General features: G+C 39.7%; 1 protein-coding gene across 7 annotated transcripts in view; it reads left to right on the top strand.

The window, feature by feature from the left end:
• PRDM5 (PR/SET domain 5) overlaps positions 1–23,567 on the top strand; it is a 187,029-nt gene that overhangs the window by 34,529 nt on the left and 128,933 nt on the right. For all 7 annotated transcript variants that reach the window (XM_027598799.2, XM_027598801.2, XM_027598800.2 and 4 more), the window contains one exon: positions 19,410–19,532. In XM_027598799.2, coding sequence (XP_027454600.1) covers positions 19,410–19,532 — 123 coding nt within the window. The remainder of the gene's footprint in view (positions 1–19,409; positions 19,533–23,567) is intronic.

The following is a 23,567-nucleotide window of genomic DNA, read 5'->3' as shown; positions in this document are numbered from 1 at the left end:
AGATGCAGAAGGTTTGGCCACATGCCTTCGGTCACCAGATTTGTCATGCAGTCCACTTCGGATATCCCAGTCAGTTCATGAGGGGGGCCTCTTAACATCACCATAGGCCAAGAACACTGTCCATCCACTGCTTGCTAGAGAAGAGAGCCCGTCTACAGCCCAATGTTGTGACCTGCTGCCTAAGAGCCAGACAGATGATTATGCTGCCTGCTCCACAGGCCGCACTTAGAGCAGGAACCTTCTCCTTCCTCTTCCCTACAAGGCACTGCCATTGCCTCATGAGCAGTGGCTCTAGTCTCAGGCCCTGGGCAGTAGGAAAGACATAGAAGCCTATAGCCAGGGACTAGCTTTCTCAGGTACCTATAAATCCCTCAGTACTGGACAAGAAAAAGAAAGACATTTTCAGAACAGTGTTAAATAATAGTGGTGTGATAAGAAATCTTGTCTTATTCCCGATTTTAATGTCAACATTTATGTGTTTCACCATTAAGTATATTGGCTGTGACTTAAACTCACTATTATTTTCATACTGAAATTGTTAGGAATGCGGTGACAAGTGAAACCAATCAAATGGAGTTAAGTCAGATGTTTCATTTTTAAAATCTTCTCTTGAGATTTTGAAGCAGACATCCCGTTTTAAAGACAAAGAAAAGATAACATTTTACTACCTCCACTTCCTACTCCCACTTTCCAAGTTTTGTTGATCTGTGATGAAAGTCATTAGTATGGACTTCATATATTAATCTTCTGATTCAATAATAGAATTTTTTACTGTTGGATTTTTGAGTTCCTGATTTTGATCACTTGGTCGACTGGGAAAACCTTCATCAATGAAAGTAACTCCAAATTTGGATAAACATTTTATAAAGTGTAGATAGTAGCCCAAGATGCACGAGGAGCTAATAAAAAAGCACCTATTTAAATTAGTTTCTATCTGCAGTCCCAGAAAAAATAATATACTTGGTGCTGAAAGAAAAGCTGTTCTTGCAGAAACTGTTTATTAGTTTTTGAGAAGTCATGGAGAATAGGGCAAAAAAGTCCCCAGTGGGGAAAAGGTAGATTTTGGAAATGATCAAGTTCTTCAACTACAGAATTTTGGAATGAAATACCAGACACATTGCTTGAGAGTAGTTAAGTTAGGAAAGTGGCAAACGGTAGGGTATAATAGAGCTTTAGTTAGGTCAAATGTTTAATGTTTAATGGTTATGTACACCCAGAAGAGGCTTGCAAATCTGAAACTCTGTACCCATTAAACAGCTCTGCATGTCTTCCTCTCCCCAGCCCCTGGTAACTATCATTCCACTTTCTGTTTCTATGAGTTTGGTTACTTTATTTTTTTTTTTAAGATTTTATTTATTTATTTGACAGAGAGAGACACAGTGAGAGAGGGAACACAAGCAGGGGGAGTGGGAGAGGGAGAAGCAGGCTTCCCGCTGAGCAGGGAAGGCAGACGCTTAATGACTGAGCCCCTCAGGCGCCCCAAGTTTGGTTACTTTAGATACCTCTTAATAAGTAGAATCATACAGCTAACTTCTTTCAGTTTGCATAATGTTTTCAAGATTCATCCATGTTGTAGCATGGGGTGGGATTTCCTAACTTTTTAAAGCTGAATTTTGTTTCATTGTATGTATACACCATATTTTGTTTATCCATTCATCTGTTGATGGACATTTGGGTTGCTTCCACTTCTTGGTTATTGTGAATTGTTCTGTTATGAACATGGGCGTGTGAACCTTTTTTTTTGAGATACTGCTTTCTGTTCTTTTGGGTGTATACCTAGAAGTAAGTTTACTGGATTCTTTTTTTTTTTTTTAATCTTTTTAGGAACCTCCATAGTATTTTGTACAGTGGTCGCACCATTTTACAGTCCCACCAGTGTTGCACAAAGGTTCCAATTTTTCCACATCCTTGCCAAAACTTGTTAGTATTTTTTAAATAGCAGCCATCCTAATGGGTATGAGGGATAGATCATGTTTGAAGATATATAGTTGATATTCAAAAGCTGTTAGTAAAGTAGAGTGATGGACCAAATGCTTATGTGATGAAGTATGGCTAAATGTAAAGCCAATTTTTGAAGTCTAAGATGGGGGATACCAAACTTGATATTGACTCATATGCAAGTGTCTTAAGGGTTTACTTGATTTATATGGACATTTTGTTTAGCAGTATTACTTGGCAGCTAGATCAGAAACCCAACCTGCAATAAAAGAAGTAGAGTGTTGAGATCCTGGCAGAGAATAGTGCTATTGTACTGTGCACTGGTCAGATTGTATGAGGAGGGTCATGTCGCGTTCTGGGTGTTAGCTATGGATCCAGAAATTGGTAAACAGCTGACATTCAACAGAGAGCAGCCATACACAGAAAGGGTTTAGAAACTGTGACCTCTCAGTCAGTTGAGAGAACTGGGGTTCTTAACCTGAAGAAGACTAGAATCATACTTGTCTTCATATGATTTAACATGTTGTCATGTTATGTCATTTGGTGGTTTGGCTTTCCTGTTTGAGGACAGAGCTAAAAAGCAAAACAAAACAACACAACACATGTGGGACTGGAGAGAAGCATGTTTCTAATGAACATGAGATAAACTTTTCTGTCAGAGGGGTAGAGTTCCCCTTTGAGGGAAGTGTTTGAGCTTAGCCTAGGAGGAGATAGAAGGGGTGCTGTTCAGGATAGTCCTCTGCTAGATGGAAACCCAGCAAGGTGGAGCTATGTAAAAACTGTTAGTGCCTTCTTCTATGAGCAAGAGACTGAGAAGTTAGGAAAAAACAGTTCCATCCACAAAAAGCCTGAAATCTAGTAGTGTCCATTTTTGCCTGCCCAGTCTGAACCCTGCCTAGAACTCTGAGCTAATAAATTTTTCCATAAAGAAGAGTCTGGACTGCCAAGAATCCACTCTGGGTTGATGGTGACCTACAGTCTTTTTCCAGTGTGCCTCGAGGTGCCATACAGATCCCAAGACCTGACCCACTGCTAACCTCTCTACACTTGTCCTCAGAGTTCCTGCTTCACACTTAACTCTTTTCATTATAATTTTACAGTACTTTCCCCTCCCTGTGTGTGCGTTTGCTTCTGCTAGTCTCTACTTGGACCGTGCCCTTCTTTCACTCCATTCCTGCCCCTTATTCCTGCCAGGCTGATGTAGGGGCTTCTCCTCACTGCTTTCTGAATACTTAAGGCAGGCTCCTGTTCCTGACTTTACTGCACTGTGGGGTATCTGTCCCCACATGCTGGACTGTGGACTAATAGAAGAGTTGAGTATATGTATTTTTTTCAGTTTAGGCCATAACATTATATTGTTCTAGAAACCTTCAACCTTAATCTGGTTGAAATGTGCAGGCTGAATCTCGGAGTCGGAGGTTAGCTGAACCTCTCCCCTCCCTCCTGCTTCTCCTCTTCCTTCACTTTCTTCCCCTTTGCTCCTCCTCCTCCTCGTTCATCCTCTCCACTTCTTCCTTCCTCTTTTGTCTTTCCTTCCTCCCTCCTCTTTCTTTTTATAAAAAATGTGCAGTCTCCTTACACGGTGTTCTCCTGCAGAGTTTGGCAGGCTTTTTCTATTCCGTAATTCACTCATCCTTTAACCAAGCCTGAGTATTTCCAAGACCTCAGATGTGTAGATCCTAACAGAGATTCCAGATCACTTTTGTGTTGACATGAGGGTTTTTTTTTCTTCAATATGGAAAATGAGGTTCAAACATACCTTGTTCAATTTCTACACATTTGTCTTCTTACTTACTTGTCTTTCTAGTTTTTTTGTATTTGTGCCAGACTCCTGATGCCAACCATCTGTTGATTCTTTAATATTATAGCGACACAGGCTCTGTTTGTGTTTAGGGTAGTTTACATTTTTATGTTTGCCAAGACGTTTTGCTGTTATTATGTGGTAAATTAAACGTGAGAACAACGGGCAGGCTAGAAGTCTCTTTATGAGCAGCTTGATGGATTTGTATCTAAGTATATAAGCTGTTGTGTGGTTACTCAGTTTTTGGTCTGTTTTAGTAACAAATTGTAGCTCTAATTTATGTTTAATATAAAAAAGTAGATTTAATGAATTTTTCCTTAAGTTAGGTGTGGTATTTTCTACAAGTCAAAAACACTAGCATTCATGTAACTTCTTTGTATACAGTGGAGGCTCTCCAAACATTGTTGAAAGTTTGCATAAAATTCTACCTGAGGAATTTCATGTTTTCTTTTTATATAAAGAAGATTAATGTTCATGGACTTGAGTGAATTCCATCTAATGATTTGGCCTATAATTTCTTTACTGTATGATAAATGACTATTCTGAAAGTGCTTTGTTCTTTGAAGAATTTTTAGGACAGCTTAGATAATTAAACCTTTGATGTTCATATTTGTTACTTTTTAACTTTTGATTAACGAATCATATTTTCCCAAAATCTTCCCTTCTGTTAGGCCCTAGAGATTGGTCGAAACCCATATTCTTTTGTCCACATTTAAGATGGCTTTGTATTTTACAAATCTCATAGAAATTTCAAACCCAAAAGAGGGCTATGTTGACATATTGCCAGGACTGGCAAGTTGTCTCCAATTTGCATGTTAATAAGTAAATTGCAGGTGACCTGGAGAGGAATATATTCTTGTGTATAGAAGAGACTGTAGATCTTAGTATTATTTCCTATTTTTTACCTGTGGACGTCATTTTCAGGTCAAAGGGAGTGTGGGAGTAGTTCTCCACAAAAAAATCTGTTTTTTTTTTTTAAGATTTTATTTATTTATTTGTCAGAGAGAGAGAGAGAGAGAGAACACAAGCAGGGGAAGCAGCAGGCAGAGGGAGAAGCAGGCTCCCTGATGAGTAAGGAGCCCGATGTGGGACTCAGTCCCAGGACCCTGGGATCATGAAGGCAGATGCTTACCCAACTGAGCCACCCAGGAATCCCAGAAAATCTGTTTTCTTAAGAGTTGTAGTGCTCAGCAGCCCTTTTATATAAGAGTACCTGCTATCCATGCAACCATTTACAGATTTAGCACATTCAGGATCTCTGTTCCCACATTTCTTTAATTCTGTGGCATTGCATTTTCCTTTGGTACCATTGCCAGAGCACCTGTCATCACTCTAATAAATTTATCACATCTCTATAGAGAGAAAGGACTCTAATGGGTTTTCTAAGCACTCTTTTTTACTTCTAGGTTCATAGACCTTTATATGGAAATCTGAACTCCATAAAGCTCTGAAAACCGAATTCCTGAAAACCAAAGCTCTGAAAACCAAATATATATAAGATATATATCTTATTTAGCAGCAAAACCTGACTTGAACTTATGTAAGGCTGTTTGTAGCCTTTTGCTTTTATCCTATTTAGCATGATGATTCATACATTTAGTGCAGAAATACGAATGTGTCTGATTATGGGATGGTGTTCTAAACTCTGTAGAAAATGTTATGTAAACAGTATATGCACTATATTATCTTTCTAAAATAAATTTAAAAAAATCAGCTTTCAGAAACATCTGGTTAAAGAATTGTGATGTTGGGTAGGAACATTTCCAATTTCTGTTTAGGTAAAAGCTCAAGAACTGTAGGTATTTCTATGGGAGAAAACCATTAAAGGTAAGTATAATAGGCTAACAATATATGAGTAAAGTAGTAGGTTTTAGAGTCAGTAAGGGACTCTTTGTTATTGAAAAAAAAATGTTATGTATATTCGTGAGATAGAACATGATACTACCCCCATGTATAAGTAGTTCTGTTTGCAGGCGTTCATTGCTTCCGACATCCTGATGTTGTGTCTCCCCCAGTGAACACGTTTGGAAGGTGATGTCATGGGTCTAGTGAGCTGATCATTAGAGTTTAATATTAGAGTTTTTGTGTATGCACAGCACAAGTTTTTCTCACTTTTGTGTTAACAGTTGCCAGGGAAGTGAGATATCTCTGGACAAAGAAGGTGTTGTTATCACTTTGTAACTTTAGGTGAGTTATCTTTAAAGGTAGTTTGTTGCAAACTTAAAAACACTTCTTCAAGGAAGGCCCTAGATTTGTAAGCACACTTTTAAAAACCTTCAACCAATATTATATAGTACCTTTTGAACATCAGTTTCCCCAACTTCTTCTCTTTATTATGTTCTACATCTGTATTTTTAATGGTTTATTATGTCTTTACGAGGTAAAAAGTAATAGAAAAATATTTATGATCAGTCGTTTCCTTATGTGTTAAATTCTTGATGTGAGTTTGATATCTCTGTTACACTAGTGAAAGTATACTGGCAGCTATGTAATAAATGTAAAAAAAAACCATAATTGAAGGTTTAAGATTTGGGAAAAACTGATGAAATGGGAAATGTAGAAACATTTTTTTTTTTTTTAATTTTAGCAGGGGAACTGATTATGTCTGTAACCCAAGAATTAGCGTTGAAATTTATAAATAATATGTAGTAGGTCCCTTCTCTATTCTTTCCCTCCCTTCCTTCATTTAATATAAGACTAAATCTCTTACCTTAAACATTTATATTATGCTTAAAGGCATTTTCATTATTTTTATATAACTAATATTATGTAGATTGTAAATCACCACTTATCATCTCATCTGAAGTGAAAGAAGCAAGACAGTGAGGATCTCCCTTGGTCAGACAGCTTCAAGGAGCTGGAATTTGGCCAACAGCCTGAAGCAGCTTGGAAACAGATCCCTACAGAGTCTCCCCCATAAACCTTAAGCAGAGAATCCAGTCCCACCCATCAAGACTTCTGATCTACAGAACTATGAAATAAGAAATGAGTATTGTTTTAAGCTATTCTGTTTGTGGTAATTGTGGTGCAACAGTAGAAAATGAATACAGGTTTTGGTACCAGGAGTTGAGTATTAGTTTTCTACTTTTTGCCTATAACAAATCACCACACACTTTGTGGCTTAAGACAGCATTCTTTTTTAAATCTTACTGTTCTGTAGGTGAGAAGTCTGAGTGAGTTCTCTGCTTAAGGTCTTTCAAAGCCATATCAAGGTGTTGCAAGGCTGCGTTCTCATCTGGAGGTTTCAGTGATCAGTTTGCTTCAAGCTCATTCTGGTTGCTGGCTGAATTCAGTTCCTTGAGGTTATAGGACTGAGGTGTGTGTTCTGTTGCTGGCTGCTGGTCAGAGGCAACTTTCAGTCCCTAGATCTCTTAGGGTTCCCTATCAGGCTGCCTTGTAGCCCTACCATCTCAGTAATGGAAAACCCTTCTCATGTCAAAGCCTTCTCATGCTTCCTGGCTCTCTGACTTCTCTACTTTACCAGCCAGAGGAAATTCGAGGGTTTTAAACAGCTTGTGTGATTAGTTAGGCTCCCCAAGGGTATTCTCCCTTTTGTGATATAGCATGATCAGAGGAGTGATAACTCACTGTCCTCACAGACTCCATCTACACTCAAACTGGAAGGTATTCTCAAGGGTCATGAGGAGTGATTCTTAGAATTCTGCTTACCATTTGGCAACTAGGGACCAAGGTTGTAAAGATATTGACTTAGTATAATGTGGTGGGCTCTGGAACCAAACTGTCTTGGTTTGAACACTAGTGTCAATACTTAACTAGCTGTGAAACCTTAGATAATTTACTCTGATTGTGTCTCAGTTTCCTTATCTGTTAAATGTGGTTAATACATAGCACCCACCTCATGGGGTTGTTTTGAGGAATATATTGTAAATTATGTGTAAAGGTGCTTATTAGCCAAGTGTGTGACACATAATAAACACTCAATAACTGTTAGCTGTTATTACTACTCTTATTTGTTCTTTAAAGCAGGATCCTTTTATGTTTCAGTTTTCAGAGAATGAATTTGACTAAATACAAAGCATATGTTCAGTAGAAGTAACATGATACTGATCCAAATGGGAGACTTTCATCATTGTGGAATCTGACTCACGTGAGCATCTCTCAGATGGAAGTGTGAGCGCTGTTCCCTGCTCCAGACAGGGAATATGTACTTTTGGACAGCCCAGGCCATGTGTGTATGGGAGTGTGCCTGTGTTTGGGTCAGTCTCAGCCTATGGATAGTAATGCTGGGCATCCTGGAGGAATGCCTGGGGGAACTCACCTGGGTCCATGCTACTTTTTGGCTAGTCTCCAGAGACATTTCCCGAACCTGGGGACAATGTTGTGGCTGGACTGGTCCTTATGGTTCTTATTATGATTGCAAGATGAACCTCAGCAACAACCATCAGGGAGCTTCAAAAAAATGTTTATTACTTGTGGGTCCTGGAAGGGTACATGGCATGCCTAGGGCCATACAGTGAGGTCCTGCGGAGAGAGAGAGTGTGTGAAAGAGCGTGGACCTGGGGTTCTGCCTTTATTGGAGTTGAGGGTGGGGTGTCGAGGGTTTTGTGGGCTCACTCTTTATGAATTTAAAACATAAGAGTGGGTGGGGATTAAAGCATAGGAAGGGAAAAACAAGTGGTCAGAACGTCAGTTATCTGTCAACCAAAGCTCTCTAAAAAGAGAACTTTATGAGTGAGAAAGCCAGGTTCTTTAGCTCTGTGGCTGTCCATGTCTTCATTCAAGATGGAGATCTTTGAAGTAGATACAGAGGCAATCAATCTTAGTGTCAGGCATTTACATTACAGTCAGAAAAACTAATTGTCAGGTGCTCACGCTTAGACCTCAGTGCGGTGGGAAGAGGGTAGAGTGGCTTGAGCTGAGATGAGACAAGTCAGCATGTGAAGGCCTTGTATGTCATGCTAAGGAGTTTGGACATTTGATCGGCAATGGGCAGCTTTTAAACAGGCGCTGGTATGAGCAGATGTGTGAATTACAAAGAGAACTCTGATGGCAGGGTGAAGGATGAATTTGAAGATAGATTTTGAGTCAATGTGGAAAAATAATTATGAAAATGCTATAAGAAATGTTTAGGAAGCTCTGCTGGAGGTGAGGGTGGGTCAGACAAGGGATGTCTGGACCACATGGTGGTCCTGGTGGATGCTGTTGGCCAGGAGATGTGAGCATCTGAGCCAGAAGCAGGTCCAGGTTTGAGTAAGATTTGAGTTCAAGGATAGATGAGAATCCAGGAGATTGGTCAATGAGGAGGGTCTAAATTGATGCCTAGAGAGTATAATCCACTATTCTGGTTTTGCATCCCAGAGAAGTGGGACTGATGGCATGTAGAGAACCAAGGAGTTCCAGCTAGCAGGGCAGGACTGGCCTTCATCTGGCCTGGGGCAAATCCAACAGTGCAGGGCTGCAACTCTGTCAAAAGAAAGGTTGGAATTGAGGAAAAAGAATCCAGTGACTAGAAGGACTACACTGGGTATAAAGCAGGCTGGGTAGGAGCCCAGTCACTTAGGGACTAGATTGGGAATGAGAGGTTGTCCCATAGGAGGAACAAATCAAAAATGCAATTTTAGGATTTTATGATCCAGAGTCAGAGCAGGGTCGATGTCAGGGTTGAATCGGCAACGGCAGACTGAATAATTTCAGTGTCTGTCCATGTTCTTAAACAGTCCATGAACTGGACTCAGAGGAGAGGAGATTGGAGAGTGAGGACTGAGGGGCCCCAGTGGTGGAGTCAGAGGGCCCATCCAGGTGGCCCATTTAGGACCGCATCTCTGGAAGGGACCACAATTCCTGAAAGATCCCTTGGAGTGCCCAAGAGTCCTTTTCTGAAGGGCTCCCCTTCAGGATGAGTTCTTAGTTCCATCAACTCCCTGGGCCTCTGGATATATAATACCAGCTGCAAGAAAATCCGATCAAGGGAAAAGCCCCAGATTTTTTTTTTTTATCAGAAAGCATCCTCCATTGCAATATTTGTGTCCAAGGTTTGGACAGCATTCCTTGCCAGGCCTTTGGTTGCCAGAGCAGTTACTGGTGCCAGAGGCAGCTTGGTCTGTAACAGGGAGATATTCCAATTCCACTGATCCTGCCTCCTGGCAACATGAGACTTTTGGCAGAATTCTTGAAAATGAGCTACAGTAAGAGAGAAGCATGTACAACATAGATGTGTGGCCCCTTTTGAGCCAGTTCTTCTGTTTATGTTTGGATGATAGGAAGTAAGAGCTTTAGCTAGAAATTTTGAGTGAGGAACCTAAATGTTTCAGGAGCAAGTAGAGATCAGCTTCTTGGAGAAGACTTCTTTTTCTGAACACTCCTTAACTCAGGCGGTATGCTGCAAATCACCCTTACTGATACTGTTCTGTGACATGCAGGGGCCTTCTGTGAATTATATGTGAGGGTCATATTTTGCCATCTCTCCACTGTGTCATGATATGACTCAAAGATGGAGAGTCGCGAATTGTTGGCCATCCAACCTGATGGGCTAGATGTGTGGGAGGAAGATTTGAAAATTGCCTACTTTCCTCTTTGTTACATATAGCATATATATTATTTAAATTCTGTGTTTGTATTCCTTCCTGTAATTACCTGAAATATGCCTGTCTGTATGGTTTTGTCTGCTTTGGAATCAAAGCTTCTAGAGGGATAGTTTGTCAGATTTTCTCCTTCTATACCCTATTTTTCGGATATTAGGTACCAACGTTCAGGGCTTCTAAATTAACACTTACCACTCATCTTTCATTCTCTCCTTAACTCTGGTTTTTAATTCCAAAGGACATTTCTCTTTAGGTCTCCTTTTTATATATGAAAGTTCCTGAGTTGAATGCTAGGCGTATCTCTTCCTGTTTACTGTTTCCTTCATGTAGACATTGGTTTTTCAATTCCTGTTAGTATCAGTTAGACAGTCGGCAGTAATTGGGAAACATTTATTGTCTTAAGTTCATTCTTACATGAAGACAACTCATTTGGTCTGTATTAAGTTATGTACATTTTAAAGATGTGAATGAAGACAATATAATTAATTTAAGTGGATTGAGTGGATTTAATTTTAATTGCCTGTAGAAAAACCATGTACTTTAGAAAAAAATCTGAAAACAGGTTGACTATAGCAGTGGAACTGGGGTTAGAAGATTGGGATCAAAGGAAAAGTAGATTTTTTTTTCAATTTTTTTCTCCCTTTGGACTGCACTCTGCTCTTTGTTATTCAGTGTTTCCATAACCTTTGCCTAGAAGTTTCAGATACAAAGCATCTTATTCTAAAAATAGCACCAAAACTGTGATCTCTGGATCTTGGAGATTATCATTGCTTTTTATACAACCGACTATTTCCAGTGATTTCATGTTTGATTAGAATTTTGCTACTCAAATTTGCTTATTATTATTCGGCACATTTTGTATACCCTTTTAATATGCCATAGGGAATGTTCTTCAGAAGCTGACTTCAAGGCTTTAAGTCTGTGTAAGTTTCAAATCTATATTAAACAATTGGGCAACACTATAGTCTCATAAAACTAATCAGATTTGAAGTTTTGTGAATTGCTTCTGATGGATCTGATGGGTGTTACCAAACTGTCAGGAGACATATTGACTTTATTAATAATGGTTTTCTACTTTGTTTGTGAAATAACACTTTACTTAATAGAGAAGTCATCTGCTTATGATACTGAAAAAATCAAAAAGTAAACAAATAAGCCACTAAGTTGTCAAAATAGATGTCACAGTATTCACACACTAACCCTTCCATATCCTTTACAGAAAACCCCTAAAGCAGTGGGTATAATAAGCTAATGTCAGATGAATTTACTTTATTCTTTTTAAAAAGATTTTATTTATTTATTTATTTATTTATTTATTTACAGAATGGGTGGGGGGAGAGGCAGGGAAGGGGGAGGAGCAGAGGGAGAGGGAGAGAGAGAATCCCAAGCAGACTTCACACGCAGGATGGAGCCCGATGCCGGACTGGATCTTAGAACCCTGACATCCTGACCTGAGCCGAAATCAAGAGTCAGACGCTCAAGCCACTGAGCCACCCAGGTGCCCCTACTTATTCTTTATGCATAAAAAACTTGTCTATCCAAAATGTCACTGAAATCTGAATATCTGAACATGTTTGTAAAACTATAGAAAGGGACAATGGCTACACTGTGAAGGCTCTCTCATAAATTTACAGTGGAAAAGATGATGCACTTTTGACTGTATCTTTCAGTTATTCCTTCTTTTAAAAAATTTTTTCAATTTTCAAAATAAGGTGAAAGGCAAGGCAAGACTCAAAAAAGGAGTGCTTTTAAAAGTTTTACATTAAGTCTCTCATTACTCTCATAAAATGTTTTTGAACTTTAAAAGGAAATAAAGGCAACGGCAGTTTTGTTTTGTTTTTTTTTTAGACACACTAGCTGAGCTTTTAGTGAATAAAATATTTATTGAGACCATCCCCAAATAAAAGGTTTCCAACTCGGAATGCTCAGTTGCCTAAGTATAGGTAGGGTTTACCTGCCTATGTAAACTTGACCGAGTTGCTCAGTTAAATTTGTCTTTGTGTCTGACTGTATCTCAAGAACGTGCTTGATATGGGTTAGTTGAATATAAAGGCAACCGCGGTTAAATGTAAGATATGGAGCCAAAAGGCCTTTGTGATTTGAAGTTGCATCAGTAGACGTGACGCCCAGATCATGGGTCATATGGCCCTTTGTATGCCGTTTCATGTCCCATATTCAGAGAGCTTCGACAGATTCATGTGCATCCACAGAGCGCAAGGAGGATAGCGAAAGAACCTCAATCACATCAGACCAGGAAAGTGTTACTTGTCTTGTAGAAGAGAAAACAAAGAGAAGGGAGGACTCTTGCCTTCAGAAATTTGAAGGTCCATATGTGTGAGAGAAATTAAAACTACTGAAGAGGACAGACCTGGATTTGATGGCAGTTGGTCATAGGGCAACATGTACCCCTTTGGCTGAAGGATAGAGTGTCGATTCAGCTGAAATGGTTATCTGGATTTGCTACTATATTCTAAAGGCATCTGTTCTTACTTCGGGTGTTCAGGCAGAGGCTCTTTGAATATGTGTTTGGATTTGAATCGTGGTAGTTAGGATGTCATTCATGTTTGTTCCTTGGAAGAAGTTAGCATTGCAGAAAAATGGTACATATGTTTTCAGCTGTGCCATTGGAAAGCAGTGTTTGTGTTGAAGGTGTCTGAGCTACCGTGAGCCTCTGTTTCCTAATACTTTGTGATTGCAGATATCCATTGGTACACAGTGCTGTCCTGCATCTTACTTCATTCGATGCTCTCACGGTTTCTGTGAGGTCGTGGAGCAGCGACTGTCATCCCCCTCTCGGAGGTCGGGACACCGTGGATCAACTCCGTGAGAGGGAATGACTCACCCGCAGTGACACAGTCAGAGCTTGCATAACACCTCACTTTTTGATTCCTAGTCCGGCATTTTCCCCACTCCAGAATACTTTTCTGACGTTCTTTTCAGCTTGACATATTTAGGGCACTAATTATTTGTAATGAAAAACAGACTTAATTTTTCACATCAATCCTTTTAAGTTATTTAACTTCCTGTGCATTATATTCTGAATGCTGTTCAGTTAAAGAGACTGGGATCTGTAAAAATCTGTTTTCTCTCTGTCTGCTTTTCCATCTGAAGATGGGGGATTCCATGGTTGGGGTGATTAGATAGTTTGGGAGGGGGGAGATGTAAGCAGATATGCCACAGTGATATGTGTGTGTCTGTGTATGTGCGAGTGTGTGTATAAGCCCAAAGCAAGCAAGAATTTTAAACGGAATCCCTTTGGAAAATCAACAGAAAAAAAACCCCACGCCCTTTGTTCAGAAACTATAAATCACTAGTTTCCTAGTGACAATCCTTGCTGATTTCTGAAAGAGTGTCTCTCTTTGGCTTAAATCTGACAAAGTGGGGTGCCTAGGTGGCTCAGTCAGTTAAGTGTCTGCCTTCAGCTCAGGTTATGATCTCAGGGTCCTGGGATTGAGCCCCACATCGGGCTCCCTGCTCAGCAGCGAGTCAGCTTCTCCCTCTCCCTCTGTGATCTCTCTTGCTCTCACTCTCTCAAATAAATACATAAAAATCTTTAAAAAAATAAATAAATCTGACAGTGTTGTGCTGTCAGAACTGATTACGTGAGCACACTTGTTTTTTTGTGCTTCCAAATATATCCTGAAATCTGTTTAATTAGACACTGAAGGCAGGGCATCTGACCTAACTTCAGTTCAAAACAATCACGGAAAAAAATGCCTGTAATTTAAATATAAAAATATGATGACATTGTATACTCTAAAGATATCCATACCTTAAATCTTAGTGCTTAAAACTAGCTTCTTTGAAAAGCCTTGTTGAAAGGTAGAAATGGAAATATATTTTATTTAATAAATAAATCATATCACATACTGCGACTTCTCATTAAGGATATTATTACTATATATTTTGGAACTGACTGTACTTCACTGCCATTAAATTTTACCATATCTTAAATAAAATTCTACTGGTTACATTTTGCCATGTCTGGGGACAAATATGACTGATTAGCTTTGCCCTGATGTCCTATTATATAGTGAGTAAAAAATTCCATTCAGAATAATAGAGGAGAATAATAGAGTAAATAACACTGTAGATACTTTTCTTGTAAAAATTAACTATCCAAATAATAAAATGCTCTTCTGTCTATAGTTGACCCAATTTAACACAAAATATTTAAGGAAATAATATTTGTACTGGCTACCTATTGCCAATTTTTTTCCTTTTATTTATAGGTTAGGGGGCTCCTGGGTGGCTCAGTTGGTTAAGCATCTGTCTTTGGCTCAGATCATGATCCCAGGATCCTGGGATGGAGCTCCACCTCAGGCTCCCTGCTCAGTGGGGAGCCTGCTTCTCTCTCTACCCTCTCCCACTCCCCCTGCTTGTGCTCTCTCCCTCTCGCTCTCTGTCAAATAAGTAAATAAAACCTTAAAAAAAAAAAAAGTTAGGATTTTTTTCTTATTGAGCTGAATTTTGTGTGTGTGTGTGTGATATCTTCTGTTCTTTACTGGGTGGGAAGGCAAAATCAAGTGTGACTTATATTTAGTACTACTAATCTTTGGTCTGAAAAAAGGGACAGATCCATAGTAGCACGTTCTCTTGGACACTTCAAAAGTGATGTCAGTAGCATTTAACAGAGACTAGAACCTGCCAAATTCCTACACAGTTCTAATTTACATTTAATATTAAGTGGCAAATTCATAGACATATAAACAGCTATATGGAAATGTGAATATTTTCGTTTTTATATGAGGGATTCTTTTCCCTTCCCCACCTTAGCTAATTTTTTTTTGTGTGTGTAACTGGCTTAGGAAGTCTGTGCAGATCAAACAGGGTTTGGGATTGAGATGGTTTTTACTGCAAGAGGAGAACATTCACTTCATTACAGGCCCCCAGGCATGCAGAAGACAATCCTCAGTAGGACAGTAACCAGTACACTTCATTTTCATGAAAATTCAGATAAAAGATGATGGTATTTGGAAGACCAGTTTTGACAGGGAAAAAAATACACTTGGGCTGCAGAGCTTAGTTAGATGGCTAGAACGTGATACCAAGAGGAATATCTTCTTTATTTGTTAGACTTTAAAAATGTTCAATTTATTACCTCAGGGTTCAGTATCAAATTAAAAATAGATAAATGGAGACTTTAATAGTAGCCATCTGTCTGGAGAGTTTTTACATGGTTTCTCTGGAGAGGAAGGATGGCTTAGATTATCTTTGGATGTCTCTTTTAGATATTTCATGAGGAGAATGCTGTGGTTAGGGTGGGAAGATACAAGTTATGTGTGCAGGTAATCTGAGAGTTTCAGTGAAGTGTTGAAGACTGGGAGAGGGGAATGAAGCATTTGAAAGTTGGAGAAGACAGGTAGCCTGCAAAGATTGTGAAGGAACTGAAAAGTCATTTGGGTAAAGGTGTTTAGAATAAAATAAACAGGCAGTGGGTCTGTTAATGACCAAAGAAAATTATTTCAACTATGAATATGTAAGCAACTATAGTACATGACTGCCTATGATAGTGTTGTTATGAGGCTATAAGTAAAAGTGAATCAATATATAAATTTGGATATATTGAGGGACACCTGGGTGGCTCAGTCGGCTAAGTGTCTGCCTTCGGCTCAGGTCATGAACCCAGGGTCCTGGGATCCAGCCCCAAGTCAGGCTCCCTGCTCAGCGGGGACCCTGTTTCACCCTCTGCCTGCCACTCCCCCTGCTGTAGTCGCTCTCTCTCCTCTGACAAATAAATAAATAAATAAAAATAAGATCTTTAAAAAAATAAATTTGGATGTATTGAAAGTGACAGGTATCATCGGAATTTTAATGTGAAATTAAACTGTGCTTGTTTCTTAAGGTGTAATATGATGTGAGGTTATTGACAACCAGAGAGTGCTTACATCTAGTGGACTGGAAATGAGTCACTAATACTGAATAATTGGACATAGTTGGAGCGAAAGGGCCTGGGAGAAAGCTGAAATATACAAAGAACAAACAATGCCCCTGGTAAAATGTGCTTACTATAAATCAGGGAGAAATCTTCGTTATATTTCACATCTTTGAAGAAAGAATTCCAAATGTCAAACACATCTGATATATACTGTACTTAATACCAGGCGACAAATGTATGACTTAGAAGGGCCATTGACTAGTTTCTGTAAGTAGTGCCGTCCTCTCAAACTGAGATATGTCACTGACAGAGCCATTGGTGTTTCCCTACATAAAATTAGCTGGACTGTGGATTTCAACACTAGTGGTGTTACGGGTGAGAGAGAGTCTGTTGTGTGAATGGAGGTCTCAGTCCTTGGATTCCTCAGAAGATTTATGTGGTGATCTGCACTCCAATAAAGACAGCCAGAAGGAAAGTAGCAAGCACAAAGGAGTTCATTAAAGGGAATGAATACTCTCAAGGTGGGAGAGGGGGCAGATTCTGAGAGGTGGAACCTGCCCCTAGGTTGTTTTGGGATTTGGGTATTATTAGGTCTCTCTGGGTGGGGAGGAGCCATGACTTACAGTGGGGTGGTCTCTAAAGGAGGCTGCTTCCAGTCATTTGGGTAACTCCTCCCACAGGTTGGGAGGGGGAGTTCTTGACCTTACAAAGTTTGTACCAGAACAGTCAAGGCAGGCTTTGCAAGGGGGTGGGGGAAGGGATGTTGAGGTTGTACTATTAATGCAAATGCATTATAATGAGCCTAGGGGTTACCCTGGGGCAGAGGTGGAGGAAGAGAGGGCCTGCTTTGCACCTGTGGCTCTTGATCTGTCCGGCCCAAGGTCTTGGAAGCCAGAAGGTCAGGATGTCATGCCCCTGGGGCTTTTAATGTGTAGCTTATTTATCACCGTCCTTGCCTCCAGCTCCTGTCTCCGTCATTCCCCTCCAAGGATTTGGGACTCTGCCTTGGGGTATTCCTTCTACTGCTAGAGTCTAGTTTCTGCCTAACAGTTGGAGGTTTTAAATTTTGGTTCTGAAAAAATTTTCCTTCAAGTATCTAATGGCATTGCCGTTAGTTCTGTTGAATTTAGCTGTTTGTCAATAAAGCAGTTTTGTTACTGTGTCTGTGGAGGAAGGAGACTTTATACCCAGATATTTAATATTATTTATTTACTCTGCTTAAAGAGAGGTGAGTTGATGTTCTCTTTGAGGAGAGGTATAGAGGGTCCTTTGTATCTATCAGTGGGCAGTGAGGCAGTGGGCACCGCCTTGAGGGGTAAGCAGGAACGTAGTACAATTTTCAAGTGCCTCCCAAAGGAGATCTTCTCACCATGAGGTTTTTTCAGTGAGAAGTTACAAATTCCCATAGCTTCACACCTCAACATGTGAGAGATAAATAGTAGGTGTTTATAGTCCTAAATTCTTCTTTTAGCAATTATAATATCAGATTTCAGATTTATAATTTAGCAATTATAATATCAAATAATAAATTCCTCCTCAGTGAGGTCTGGTCTGGTATCTCATTAGCGAGATTTTTAAATGATTATTGAGGATGCTTTGGCATTGAAGAAAACAGGAATTGTTCGAGAAACATGGCAGTGAATGTATAAGGTAGTAGGAACAGGCAAACTATTTCTTCTGGACAATAGATGCTAAAATCCTGACATAAAAGTTTTTGCAGTGCGGGTAGCAGATTTTTCTATGTAAGTTTTTGGGGGTAACGTGTCCTCTGTAGATGGCTTTTCTAGTCTGTACATCAGTGTGTGACTGGGCCTGTGTAGTCTGATCTGAATGCCCCTCATTTTTTTGGTGGCTCCTTCTGTTCTACTCCCAGGGCCTTTCTCTTTGCCTTTTCTGTGCTGTTCCGTCCTCCTGGGAGCACTCTCTCCAGCCCTCCGCTGGCCACTGGCCGGTGCCTGCTTTCTTTAGAGCTCTTCTCAGGTCACCTCATCAGATGGGCTATGCCTGACCCTCTCCCCTGAGATTGCTCGGCCCTCCTCAGTCTGTTTCCTCTAGCTCTGCGTTAGTTGTCTTCACAGCTCTTCCCTTTACCTGAAGCTATATTCTATGCTTGTTTGTTCTTAAGTGCTGCGACGTTAAGCTTCATCCATCTTGTTCACTGAAAGAGTCTCAGAGCCTGAAGCTGTACCTGGCCCATGGTAGGAACTCAAGAGATTATGTCTAGGGAATGCATGATTGTCCAAATGTATCATGAAAATACATACCTTAGTAGTCTGGTTGTGCTGTGTTTTATTAAATAAGATTTTGGAAATGTAGAATTTGTTTATCCCCACCCCAAGTCTGCAAAGGTGAATTTATGTTCTTACATTTGGTGTTAGAGATCTGCAGTGCTACTCATTCCTTCTTTGCCCCTCCCCTAGATTCTAATTGAATATAAACACAGAGCGAGTTGGTTGGAGATTGATATATGCATTATTAAACTGAGCAGTGCCTGATAACCTTCAGTGTGGGGGCTTTGGAGAAGCTCCATTTGAATCAACTTGGATTCAAGAATGTCCAATGGACTACCCACTACTTTGGCAATTACCTCCCTCCCTCCAACTGAATCTTGAGTGGGTCTGACCAGGAGGCTTTATGGCATGAAACAAAAGGCAGAGGGCCCACTGTGCTCAGCAGGCCATGAACAGGCCGTGAAAAGACAAAATGGAACCTGTTTTATTCATCAACTAGTTAAAATTGTGAGAATGTGGCTCAGTGGATGTCAGCTTCCACTGGTTTCATTAGCAAGTTCTCCTCATATGGAAATGATTCAGTAAACAGGTGGAGAGAGAAATTGAAAGGATTGCTCCAGCTCCACCCCCCTCAACTGGGAACCAAGCGGTATCACCCTCTTCTGTGGAAAAAAAGGGGGCAGGTTGCAATTACGGTTATCGCCTGAGTGATTGCAGTTGCAACACATATTAAAATGTACCTACAAACAAATAATTTTAACCAGAAAAGAGCTATCAACACAGGATGTTTCTGAGAGTTGCTTGCAATTGTGAGTCATCTAGACATCTGCCAAATAAAATAGGAGGCTCTGTTTGTACGTATGTTTAAGGGGAAGAATGGATGTTAATCCAGCATCTTTTCAACACCTGTCAATAAGAAAGGCATATACTTACGAAAAAATATCATATCCTACTCTTGATATGTTTAGTATAACTAATACTGACTTCAGGTACAAACTCAGGAGCTTTTTATGTTTCAGGTTCGTGGGAGTAAGGGAGAAGTTCTATACATATTGGATGCCACTAACCCACGACACTCCAACTGGCTTCGCTTTGTTCATGAGGCACCATCTCAGGAGCAGAAGAACTTGGCTGCCATTCAAGTGAGCTTATTTGCTTCTTATTTGTACTGTGCACTGTGAGGGGAATGAACTAATTTATAACTGCACTCCCTGTTTTAAATTTATTCCCAATGACCTGCTTCAAATAACAGTAACTAACTCGTAAAGCAGAGAAATCTCATTCATTCAGCATATGCAGGAAAGGGGCAAGTTTAGTTGCAAATTGACACCAGATCACTCTCTTTATGAGAATTCTTGGGGGAATGAATTACATGGTCTGATATTGTCCTTGACAGGTCTTGTTTTCAAGTACTTCTAATTTATTCAGTGAACATTTATTGATAGTTTCTTTATTTGATGGTTTATTTGGCTCATAGTACAGTGTTCTGTGTCATTGTTTGGGAAAGGCTTCATGGAGAAGGTTTACTTGGGTATATCCCCATGACTGGATTTTGAGCTTCTCGAGGATAGTGTGTTAGTCAGGGTTTTCCAGAGAAGTAGAACCAATAGGATCTATGTACCTATGTCTATCTATATCTAAATCTAAATCTATCTATTAGAGAGAGATTTATTCTAAGGAATTGGCTTATGTGGTTATGGAGGAGGCTGGCCAAATCCAAACTCTGCAGAGCTAATGTCCCACTTTGAGTCTAGAGGCCATGGTCTGCTGTAGAACAAGGAAGAACCCGTTTCCCACTTCACATGCCATTAGGCTGGAAGAGCAGCTATTCCAGTTTGAAGGTCATCAAGCAGGAGATTGCTCATATTTGGGGGAGGGTCACCCTGTTGTTCTGTTCAGGCCTTCAACTGACTGGATGAGGCTCACCCACACTGTGAAGGGCAATTTCTTTTACTCAAGTCCTTCTATTTAAATGTTATTTTCATGCCAAAACACCATCACAGAAACACCCGGAATGATGTTTGAACAACTGTCTGGGAATCCCATTGCCCAGTCAAGTTAACACATAAAATTAACCATCCTAAGTAGGAACCATATTTTATTGAATTCTGTATCCCTCTCTCCTAGTATAGTGCTGCACTTAACATTGGGCTCTCATAGAAACTATGATTGACTTAGGTGATTCCTCAGTAGAAATTAAGCCGAGAAGAGAAAAAGTTAAGGCAGTAAGTTTTTAGAGGGGTCCTCTAATTAAAACTCTTTGATCAGGTGATTAACAGAACAAAGAAACATTGCATTCTTTTGGGAAATTGGCTGATTGCATGTGAAAACACAGCTCCTGGTTCCTAAACTGCAAAAGAAGAAGCAAAGCTATGGTTGGCAGAAGTAAGAGAGAAGGAAAAGAGTAAGGGAACTAATATTTCCTTAAGTATTTACCATGTGTCCTGTTCTAGAAGCTTCATAAATGTCATGTAATTTACTCAAATCAGAGAAACTCTCAGGTTTAAGAATTTGCTGAGTGTTGTGCTGATTTCACTCAATTCTGAGTGTAAAACCAACAGTCTCAAGAGGGAAAATGCACAGAATTAAGTTTTAGAGTAACCAGAAAAGATCGTCATCTCGAATATTCCATTTCCTGATGTTATTTGCTAACCAATGTTTTTTTCAGTACAAATAAGTATCGGATGACCAATGTGATTACTGTCTTTTTTTGTCTGGATAAATGAGAGATGCCTCTCACCAACAGGCTAGGTTGGGCTGGAAAATGGGATCTTTGGGCAGTTAGAGATATTCAAGCCATTTTTCAGATTATCCATAACATACATTGATCCAACCACAGATGTCGGCTGATCTTTTTAAATGTGTAGACATTAACTTTTTTTCAAGTATTTTGTATTTTTTTCGTGGTTTCCTGATGTAGTCATTTCACAGCATCCCCAGTTACCTCATAATTTTAATCTACAGACTCAGTTTTAGTGTTTCCTTGTGAATGTTACTGCTATCAAAAAGCCTACAGACCCATGAAATTTAATTTAGGCAGACCCATTGTTTTGTGTTGTTTCTTTATTATTGTGTTTTAGAGAATGTTATTCTATCTAAACTAGATTCTTTTCTCCTTATGCTTAAATAATAACTCTCACCTTTGCTCAGATGCCTTTTGTTTGAGACATTTCTTCCCATTGGCTGTTATTTCTGTAGCACTGGTAACTCTCTCCATTTGCCCAGACTTCCAAGGTGTCTCCCGCTCAGCTTTGAGTTTTGTGTCAGGCTCTCTCAGATAAGCCTTGTTGAAGAGTTCCCTTTCACTGTACATTTTGCTTGTAATGATCCCTTTAGGTAATGGACTACTATGTCAGTAGGTGTTTATCTCCATCTTCTCTTACCCACATTCGCACCTCCCTGCCCTATTACTTTCTTTCATTATATGGGACCACCTGCATGTCTCTCTTTTCTAGTCACTGCAGTTGCTCAGACTTAGACAGATTTCACGTTCATTTGGGTCTTCAGTACAGTACTCTTCTTCCGCTAGGTCAGCCGTGCTTCTTTCCTTGAAAGAGAGGAGGAATCTACAAGGGAGGCCTGTTGCAACTTTGATACTCCCAGAAATTATTATTTAAGAGGAGGTGAAGCGGGATGGGATTAGAAGAGGATTCATAAACTAACTAGAGGCTCTGTGAAGTTTCACCCTCGAATTTAATTAGAATCTGTTCAGAGGCCACTGGGACAGTCTTTTGGTGCACAAGTGATGACAGTGCCTTTAATTCCTTTTAACATAGTTTTGGCCTTTCTTTAGAGGGGGGTGAGTGCACTCTAACCATGTTACTTGCCACGGAGCACAGTATGGATCTTTGTTAGCTCCCTTGGTGGAACGTCTGTTTTACTTGAACGGTAGCTGGAGTAGCAGAGCGTTCAGGGTTCAAAATCACATCTGAGCTAGGGGCAGAGGACATAATAGTTGGGTCACAAGGCTGACGGTGATGTCAGCCTTCTGATTCGTTGGGATAATCTCCTGAGGGTTGCATTCCAGAAACACTGAGTTGGTAGGAGAAGATCATAATGTTTCCTGCATAACATTATGAATCACTTACATTCCAAATTGTATCTGAAATTTGGGGTATTCAGGAAATTTTTTATTTGAGCTGTATGTCCCAGGAGTGGAGTAAATGAGAAACATTTGTGGCTATGTGGCTTGCTTGGTGGAAAACGTCAATACTTGGTCCAATTTTTTTGGACAAGGGATTAAGAATTTGAGGTCTGTTTGGCAGAGGATTGGAACTCCTTTTTAGAGACTTAGTTTACTTGTAGTTTTGCAATTTATTTGATTTTGGAAAATTTGCTTTGGAAATGATGATTTAAATATATGAATTATTGAAGGATCTTGTAAGCAAAAAGTTCTTCCCACATGCACACATTTCAGAATAATTAGTTGAACTGTATGTTCAGACTTCTGAAAAATATTTCCAACTGAACCAGAAAATTCTAACCGTGAAAGATGTGGCTTAAAATGAACCAAAAGAATTCTTAGACCCTATAAAAAAATGGATGATTCTTATTAAATATTAATTTTGTTACAGCAAAGGAAAAAATGTAATATTTGAAAAAATATTTGACCTACTCAGGGTTTTACAGGATTTTAAAGATTTCTGATCTTTTCATAGAAAATTATTTATTTAGGTACAGAATTTTGTCATTCAAAGTTGAGACTGTGATTCTTGGGAAATTTCAGAGATTTATTTAAGGACATATCTCCAGGCATCCCTTCCCTGGGACTTTTTTTGCAGTTTATTATCAACATAAATGAAAAGATGGCTTGGTGTTGTAAGAAAAAGGAGCATATGGAAAAACATTTGGGTTTTGGTACACCTCGCGAGGGATGTCAGGTTGTGGGGATGGCCTAAATAAGTTGAGAGAGCACTAGGTATTGAGCCAAACTTGTGATGTCAGCACAGCTTTGTCCCAATTCTGATGTCAGTTTAGTTTTCCTGTTACCAGGAGAGCTATTTTATTACACATTATTTTCTCTCCTTCCTCTGCCTTGTGCGAGGATGGGCAGTCTTAGGCAGTCTATCCTGGAGTCTTCTGGTGACATATGATATTTCAAAATGGCAGAGCTGGGAGATCAGATGTGGATTCCCTAGGAGAGAAGCAACTTGAGTGTTTTTAAAGCACAGACAAGA

This window comes from Zalophus californianus, chromosome 2 (genome assembly GCF_009762305.2).
Source record: "Zalophus californianus isolate mZalCal1 chromosome 2, mZalCal1.pri.v2, whole genome shotgun sequence".
NCBI classification, from domain to species: Eukaryota; Metazoa; Chordata; class Mammalia; order Carnivora; family Otariidae; genus Zalophus; species Zalophus californianus.
This window is presented reverse-complemented; position numbering and strand designations above follow the sequence as displayed.